This window comes from Platichthys flesus, chromosome 1 (genome assembly GCF_949316205.1).
Source record: "Platichthys flesus chromosome 1, fPlaFle2.1, whole genome shotgun sequence".
Lineage (NCBI taxonomy): Eukaryota > Metazoa > Chordata > Actinopteri > Pleuronectiformes > Pleuronectidae > Platichthys > Platichthys flesus.
Window position 1 is genome coordinate 26,370,604 of NC_084945.1, and position 9,790 is coordinate 26,380,393.

Sequence of the window (9,790 nt, forward strand, 5' to 3'; positions counted from 1 at the left end):
CTTGCCTGTGTTAAGATGAACCCAACATACACATGCAAGCACAATATTGAGTTATAAGATTAAGCAGTACAATACTAACTAACCATAACAACATACACTGTTCAGCACATACAGTTATGTGTCTTAACATAAAAAGTACTTGTAAACTAACAAAGGTTATTTAAAACATTTGGATCTACAATGAGAATCACTCAAACCTGTCATTAATGAGAAGAGGTGCACACAGACATATTTTGTCAGTGGAGCTATGATTTAATTAATGGAGCAATACACAACAATTAACTTTCACACTTTTACAATCTCACACCATTGTATTAAAAAGTATGATAATACAATATTATTACTATACAGACTATACAACATGTAGAAACACTGTCTTCCAAAATAAGTGGTCTCTATCCAATAAGGTAAATAAGTCAGGCTAGTATACTGTTATTATTTTTTGTGTTTTAATATTGTCTTGGACTTAATAATAAGCAAATTCACTTGTGTTGCTCAGTGTGTGATGCAGAGAATGGAAGTTAATAAAACATAGTTCACATTTAATCAACAAAGTGCCTGCATTAAGAAAAGAGTTTAGCTATTACTGTAAACATCTGTCCATGTGGCCTCTCTGCATTTGGTCAGCATGGAGAGGAGGTTTCCCCAGCAGCCAGTGACCTGGCCATGGTGCTGACCAGAGGACTTAGTATGGAGCAGCAGAAGAACAGCAGAGACTCGCTGCTGTACTCCAGTGGATACAGCACAGAGACTACAACTCCATCCTGCTCTGAGGACACCATCCCCTCACAAGGTGAACCTCCGAACTCTGCAATATGCTCCACTCAAATGGAGCACTCAATATGCTCCATTTTCTTCTCACTTTTAAAAAACTCATCATCTCTTCGTCTACCTTGTTTTTCTTCCTTTGAATTAGGCTCAGACTATGACTGCTACTCAGTGAATGGTGATGCTGAAGGCCCAGATGGACAGACAGAGTTCGACAAGTCCTCCACAATTCCTCGTCACTCTAATATCGCCCAGAACTACCGGCGCATGATCCAGACCAAGAGGCCAGCCAGTACAGCCGGCCTACCCAGTGGTGTGCATGTTCATGGGATATCAGGACAATCTGGTGGAGCTGCTGGAGGCGGAGCAGGGACTCCCGGCACTGCCACCATTCGACGAACCCCCTCTACTAAACCAGGTGTTAGGCGCACATTGTCCAATGCTGGTCCCATCCCGATCAGACCACCCATTGTGCCTGTCAAGACCCCCACGGTTCCCGGAGACTCACATTCACCTGTGGCAGGGGGTGGTGCGTATGCAGCTGGAGGACATTCGGGTGGTGTACCTGTGCGTGTAGGCAGTGAAGAGTGTGTGTTCTATGCTGGAGTGGAGGACGCACAGGGTGCGCTTGATTATGTGAAGGCATCACCCAAACGCCTCAGCCTGCCTAACACTGCCTGGGGATCAGGGGCAGCATTAGAGGTCTATGCCCAACAGCATGGGGGTCTTGTAATGGGGACAGGCTCAGGGGCCGGATCAGAGGAGGATCAGATGATCGCGGCAAATCGGCATAGTCTAGTAGAGAAGATTGGCGAGTTGGTAGCCAGTGCACACGCCCTTGGCGAGGGGCAATTCCCTTTCGCCACCCTTCCTGATGACCCAGGCCTGCCACCAACTGGCTCCAACGATGCTCAGACAGGGACAGAGGAGGCAGAAGGGTCCGGTGATATGTTGACCACTATCAGGAGAGGAGTCCGCCTTCGCAAGACCGTGTCCAATGACCGCTCTGCACCTCGCATCTTGTGAATCGGGGAGAAGCAGGAAGAGGATGATATTTGTCTGCCAATAGGGAGTCAGGTGTTGGTGTGGTGCAATCCAACCGCCTAGTACATTCACAAAAAACTTAACCATGTAGGGAAAGCTATAATATAAAAGAAGATGAATGAAAACATAGACAAAAAACAAGTTTTAAAACATCTTTAGAGTAAATGATATATAATATTACAATGATAATAACATTGTTAATGTTAATCCATTATGACAATTCAAAGTTAAATACTGAATATTGACAGGCTCCTAGCAGGCCACTATAACTAGTGTGTGTTGGACGCATGTTTGTCTTCTCTACACCCTCACCCAGGGACGGACAGACTCGCAGGAAAGACAGGTACAAATAACGAGGCGAAGAAAGCGCGAAAGACTGGGTTCTGTTCTGTTTGCCAACCTACACTTTCCCCACCCTGTACTTTAACTAACTCGACCATCTATTCCCAGATGAAAGACTGATGACTGAACGAGGGGCCATGGGGACGAAAGGGAGAAGTGGGAGGGGATATCAGGGTTCCATGTGACCGTCTGGATTTGAACTGGCTTTCTCAGCAACAACACACTGTACTTATAAGACAAGTGAACTGAAGCTTTGATACTAGCACGGGGAGCTAACAAACCAGAGGGCTCCTCTGGTTCATCCCCCCAAAAAATACTGTTGGCATTGAACCGTGCTAGTGCCCCTTCCCCTCTCTCTTGCTCTCTCTCTCTCTCTCTCTGTATAGTGTGTGTGCATTCATGTGTATGTGTGTGGGCAAATGTGAAAGATGGTTGCGTGCGCATGTTGATGAATGTGTGTGCGTGCGCGAGGGGGGTGGGTAAAGCTCTGCTGCAGGACAGCTGGTTACCCAATGAGGGCAGGGCTTTTCTCCTGTGTGTCGTGCGTGTAATTTCTTGTTTATATCGTAACGTCATTTACCTTGTTGCCACTGTACGAGACGTTAGGAGAAGTAATCCAGGCGTATAGATATATTCATATATATTTTCTAGAACCAGAGAGAAATGTTAAATCAGAAATGGAGCAATAAATGTGTTTTAATTTCTTGTTTCGAAAAAAAAAGGATTGATGGGAGTATTGTGGATTCTCCTTTGTCACATTCAGGCAATCATCAGGAATGCTAAATTACACATCGACTGTGAATTCATGCCAAGCCAGGTTTGGCCTTCTTTTTTTTCTCTCTCTGTCCCTGTCTCTGTTTGGGGGAGGATGCTGATCACAAAAAATGTTGAGAAAAAAAGGAAAACTGTAAGCACTTTGAAACAATAGGTGGTAGTGTAGAGTATGTACTATAGCCACTAGGTGTAGCTGTAGTCATACACTCTGTTAGGGAGCAGGCATGAGAGAGAAGGTTGTCAATAAGACTGCGTCCTGAGGAAATTGTTTAATTTGTGGAAGGAGAGGAAGAAAGAGGAAGTGAAGAAGACTTGTAATTGGAGTGGAATGATTGGTCAAATGAGAGATGGAATAAGGAAGTAAAAGCTAAATATTTATTTAAAAATGGACTGGAGGTCAGGGCCCTTCAGGGGTCTACAATCCATCGCAAGCTGTGGATTCTTGAATAGTGCTGAGGGTTTTTATGATGTGGTTGAGACTGAGAACACAATCCCTTAGAACAGCTCTGCATAGAGAGGTCAGGCTAATTTTGGAAATTAGCTTTAGATGGTTGGTGACAAACCTCATGACGAACAGACATGTTCTCATTAGCCATGCAGATTGTTTTGGTTTAATTTTGTCCAGGTTCACATAACTGACATTTCTGTCTCCTCCCTAACAATCAAGGTGAAGGCAATTTTGTTTGTGATTCTCATAACATTTAAAGAATCATGTTAAAAACAGCTCTTTCTCTGCCCAGAGACAAAGGTCTTGTTTCTCTGGTTCATCGACAGATTCTCTTTTCTAAATCTATATATATTCTACCAGGAGATCTTACAGTAATTTGGATATTTTCTCAGACTCATCACTGTAGATTTTTTTAAATGCTATGTTTTGATACTGCAAGCACAACAGATTCAGTTAATTTTACCTCCTGCGTGGAGGCAGGAATATCAAATCTCAAATACCTGGGCGAAAAAATTCCAAACCATCACCAGGCAGAATATTACAGGATAGGTTTATTTGAAATTGGGCTCCACTGACTTTTTAACCAACGATGGTAGACCTGAGATTCAAATTACATGGAGATTATGATTGGACAAACATTTCAGTGGCATGTATGTATTCTGAGCTCTGTATTCAGACTTTTTAAATTAAACACAGTGGGATTGTTTTTCCCGCTGTCAAACCCAATATTACAAATTTATCTCATATTTATGTATAAATACATATCAGCACATTGGCTTATCTGAAATTATGGTCTTAAATACTGTATCTTGCATAGTGGGGAGGCAAAGTTAAGCCTTGAACATGGCTGAGCAACAACCTTTAGCCCCAGATTCACTTCGGTCAAAACATTCTCCCTTTATTAAATGACATAGGAACTTCACCGTCTTCTGACCACATGATACATAGTGTTTCTGAGCTGTCGCTTAGCAACAGGTAGCTTTGCTTACGGCTTTGTGAAGTTACCAGCTCGTTGCGGTCTTTAAAAGTAATTTTACTTACTACTGTTCAGGTAATGTAATGTTTAACAAGTCACTGAATACATTTTTCATGGTACTTTCATGGCCCAATATCAGTTCAGGTTTGGCAATGGAAACAATTGAAACATAGATTTTATTTATTCACAGAAAATGAATGTAGCTCCATTGATCAAGTTCTTTTGGCCTATTGATTGTTGTGTGAGCACAACATTGCTGTCTTAGCTAAATTAATCTACCAGTCTACCCGTGTGCATTTCAGTCCAGCTCATTGCAGATAACCCAGTTGGGCTCAGGGCAGGGCAGAATGCAAGGATCATTTGTGGACATTAAGAAGAGGTGATGATGCGTTTACTGATGACAAAGAAGCCGGAGTTACACTCGTGAAGCTGACAGAGAGAGGAAAATATTTGTGGAACGAGCATTTCACTGCCTGTTCATACAGTGTGTACTGTATATGCTGATACTTGTACCCGAGAATCAGGTGCACAGATTTGGTATAAAGGTTTGTTAGGAAATGTTACATGGACAATTTAGTTAATATTATTTTTTCATCCTGCACTAGGTTACTGTTTGAATATTAAGTCTTACTTTTAATTAATGTAAAAAAAACTCCAGGTGTAACACAAACTACTAAGCTGTGTAACATATGGATGGAGGGTGTGTGGGTCGAGAGCGAGTGTGTCTTTGTTTGGCTGTTGAACCGTAGGCTAGTTGAATCCTTCATCAACATGTCTGTATGCGCTTTTAGCAGTGACTTGAACATAGCCAGTGACATCAGCGCTCCTTTTGTCCACTTATTTATTATATTTTGCTGAATAGAGCACTGTTGTAGACATGTGTGCCACTGTTTTGAAAATAAAATTAGGTTGAATTAATATAAAGATACAGAGAGGAGGATGTTTGCAAGTTTCAAACATTGTCTCTGCAGGCACTTTTCTTTCTTTCTATGCTTCAGCGAGGGGATGTTTTATTGTTTTTGTCGGGGGGTATCACTGTACGTGTCCTGTCACATGCTGGTGATGCGTGGTGTATCAGGTGAATCAGACTGGGTGAGAGGGTGGAAGGGGAGAGAAGAGGGCTCGGACTTCATCCCCCCTTCCCTAAAATAGAAAAGTTAAAGGTATGAAAATGTTCCACTGACGTGTGTTTGTTTCAGAGGACACATTGTACACAAATATACGTACATATGCTGAATGTACTACAAGCTGTGTGAAATGTTGCAATGTTAGAATTTTGTTCGTGTACAACTGAATGAACTGAACTTCCTGTTTGAAGGGCAGGGAAGCAACACAATAATAGTGTGCATGTACGTACATTCACCGTGATGTTCCAGTGTGGGCGTGTTAAAGGAAAGTATCACTGTTTTGTCCACTCAAGGATACGTGGTGTTACCCCATCTACAAGCTATTCCATACTGCACGGCTCTAAATATATGATTTGGACATTTGAAAACTATCCAAGGACGCAGCTAGAGCCGATTCCACTTGTCTGAATGTGTATGTGCTATGTGTATATATATTCTAGTTCAACGTGACACAATTTAACTCACTGCCACTTGTCTAAAGTAAGTTACTGCTTGAGTAAAGGGTTATAACACCCTGCAGATCAGACACGCAGCTCATTTACAGACAATGGACACAACTCAGGATAAGGCTTCTGAAAACATTGTAACTGCACACTGGATGACTGGCTATGGGATGAGTGTGAGATGAGTGTAAGCTACAACACTGCTATTTTCCTTTAAATCGCCCAAATAACAGCACAAGTCATCCAACTAAACAATAATTTCTTTTTTTAACATGCTGTTTTAACTGTGTACTGAACTAACTGTCTGAACAAGCTGAAATAACTGCTCTGCTACACAAGTGTCAATATGCCCATTTGTTATGAGTTGTTGTGTCTGTGGGTTGAAGTCAGCAAAGCAGAGCTACAGTGAAAACATTCTGTAGAAATACACATTGACACAATTACATGCGTGCAGGCATGCGTGCATACACACGCTCACAGAAACACACAGAAACGCATACATATATACACACTGTAGGATACACACAGGAAGGACACTGCACATCCATGACTACAGCATGTCTAAACGGAACAGCCAGCGTAAAAAAACGTTTTAAGTGTGGGAAATATTTCAAACTTTCAGAGACATGGAAACATTTAAATATCCTCAGCTCTGCGCTGTCTGCCAGCTTGCGAGCTACAACACCTAGATTAATACAAACATGGAACATATGCTACATTTCTGTCACTTTGCAGGGAGTTTCATACAGTATGCAAGCTGACTTCAGAACTAATGACTTCAGAAAGACTTTATTTTAGATACAACCAGTCCCTGAGACTATAGTGCTGTTGAGTATTGAGTTTTTGCATAAATCTATATGCACAAATTTAAAATGTTAAAGGAGTTGTTTGACACTTTGGGAAACATTCATCACCTTTGAGCTGAAGACATTGATTCCACCTGTAAGCAGCCGGTAGATGGTTAGTGAAGATCAGCATATATACAGATGGAAGAACAGAATAATCTAAACCTCATTCAAAGTTACACAATCCACCAGTTTTTCAAGTGAAATTCACACAAAAACTGGGTGATGTGCTTTCATTCTGGGCATCCATCCAATATCTACACCACTTTTCCTTTGAGGATTGTAGGGGGAGCCATTCCCAGTACACCCTTGACAGGTCACCATTGCATTGCAGGGTCAACAAACAGCCAGATTATAACTTCATTCAGACTCACATTAACTCCTACGATCAGTTTAGAGTCTCTACTGTTGGGGTAAGCAGAAGCACCAAGAGGAAACACACGCAGACACCACACCCACAAATACTCAACAGCAACATTATCTGCAAAGCCTGGATGAAAACTGCCAATTAATTATTGTGTTTGTATGTCAACACACACATCTTGAACCAAAAGCAAAAGAAATCTGGATTTTCAAAACCCAGATCCCGTTCATCTTTTTACTCTTTGTTCTGTTTCTCTTTCCGTTCTTAAATCTCTCCTTAACCTCGACAGATCGATACTCACAGGGAGGCCATCTAGCTGACAAATCACAACACATTGCTTGTCATAGAGTCTGGATTGCTGTACTCTGTCTCCGTGCCTCTAAGCCCATGAAAGCCAATGAAAAAATATACTGATGAAGTCTTTATTTTCCTCACACTGGAAAAGAGTTCAGCTCTGTTCCTCTCTCTCTCTCTCTGCCTCCCCCTGACTCCTCTTCCTCCCCCTCTCTCCATGTCTGTCTATGTCGGTGTGCAGTACTCCACATGTGGGTGTGTGGTAATGGCTAACGGGTGGTATCATTATGGGTCCAGAGTGAGCTCAAAGGAGTGTCAGCCAGGGCAAAATTCTACCTCCTGTACCAGTAACGTGAGCTGGTTTTTAAAGCGAGCAGCTGGATGTCTCTATCACAGCACTAGATTGCATTTTAATTAATTTTGATCAAGCTTTTTCAGAGATATCCTTTTGGCTCACTCTCACAGGCTGTTTACATTACTTTGATGGTTTCTTGGTGAGCTGTTAACAGAAAACCTGAAAGATGCAAATGTGAGTAGTAGTTCAATGCGAGGAGGGATATTTCAGCCACATTACCATCGCAAACAATCTGAGGGTGAGCTTCTTAGTAATTTTGCTATATTTCTGATTCGGCTGCTGTCTCGCCTGCTTTTGGGGATGCCCGGTCAGTACTTAATTTTTTGAACTGCTCCCGTTTTAATAAATAGATGTCATACATTTGTGGAATATAGATGAATGAGTTCTGGCCAACTTAAAGCTAAAACCTGGTGCCTGAATAGATGCAGGGCTTGGAAAGATGAGCTCTGAAGCAGTGAGAGCTTTTAATAAAGTGGGGCAACAAACTATTTGACATCAAAATTTCTTCATCAATGTCTGAGATGAAGATCTCATCTTTCCAGATCCATATCTTCCATAACATTATTGGCAAGCTACTAAAAACTAAATTTACTGTTTCATTAATATGCTATCCTCAAACCACTGTTAGAAATGTAGAGGCCGAGGAAGATTTGAGTCGCATGAATCGACAATGTGTCATTTTGTTATTGTCAGATGTGACATAATGGGATTAAAAGTAAAGTAGGCAGGAGCTTGGGCTGCCTGTTGATGGTCAATGACCATAAAACAATCAGCAGTGGCCAACCCACTCATTAACTTTGACAACAATCGAGGAGGCGTTTCCGTAGTTACTCAGATTTATGGGAACTGGACAGACTTGTGCACACAGCATGAACTTCCCACTAGAAATTTGGTGTGATTGTGATGTGTGCATTCAAATACACTGACAATTCTTAACTGTTTGAAATTATTTAGATCAAAATTTTCTTTTGATACGAAAGTTATGCATTTACGATCAGACCTGTATGTATAACCCACTCCTTTAGCCATCTGCCCAGGTTATATTGAGTGTGTGTGTGTGTGTATGTGTACACTGTTTTGTGTTGCATGTGGTTCAGAACCCTGCTGTTCCTCCCCCCACCTCCTACACACAATCTGTCAATCGTTCCCACTATCTAATCCACTACACACAAAGACACCAACACAGACACACACATGACTAAGGTAGATTCTTGGAAGTCACATGACAGTCCACTGAAGATCTCTAGAGGGGTTCATGCTGTAACGCAGTGTAACTTCCTGTCATACAGCCATGCAGATGGGAGTGGCCTCCTGGTTACACGGCCGCTGTAACTAAACTGAATGTTTTTCTGTCAGTGCTGCATTTCTTGCTAGTAGTCTCTCGCTCGCTCGCTCTCTTCCTCTACAAACCTCCTTCTGCACTCTACAGAGAAATCGCTTCACAACTGAGCCGTTGAGTTATTTCTATGGGTCTGTTCTGTTCAAACGACATCATTGTGACGGAGTCTTCTGCTCTTCTCGTCCCTCCTCAGTAGCCTTGCAGGAACTGTGGTCTTGTCTTTCTCTCTTTTCCCCCTCTCACGTCTTCTGCTCTTCTTCTTTAATTTATTGTGAATTAATTTCTGAGGTTTTTTGGCCTTTCAGATGCTGATGTTGAGGTTTTATCTTTTCTGTCTTTTTTTTGGTTAATTTTTGTCACTGCTAATGTAACAAAACGCACTGTGATGATTCCAGTATTAATAAAAGTTGTACTTAAACTGTGTGCCCCTGTGTGCAGTGGGTCATAATATAGTATATAATTTAGAAAGATGGTGCATGTCTGGACTAACCTACAACTGTAAAGTTTTGTGAGGAAGACATTACATAAAACACTTATTACAAATAATAAATAAATTACAATAATGTTATGACACTAACTAAAAATATTCCTTAATCTATGTCAGTGACAATCACCAAATATACAGAACAAATCAGTTATAGATCCAGAAATGAATATGGTGGTTCTATTGC

General features: G+C 41.5%; 1 protein-coding gene across 1 annotated transcript in view; it reads left to right on the forward strand.

Annotated features, from left to right (window-relative positions):
• The window catches only part of mtss1lb (MTSS I-BAR domain containing 2b), a 73,053-nt gene extending 63,511 nt beyond the window's left edge, over positions 1–9,542 (forward strand). Inside the window, exons 13-14 of the mRNA XM_062390220.1 lie at positions 628–793; positions 917–9,542. Coding sequence (XP_062246204.1) covers positions 628–793; positions 917–1,794 — 1,044 coding nt within the window. The 3' untranslated portion in view covers positions 1,795–9,542. The remainder of the gene's footprint in view (positions 1–627; positions 794–916) is intronic.
• Positions 9,543–9,790: the final 248 nt, after the last annotated feature.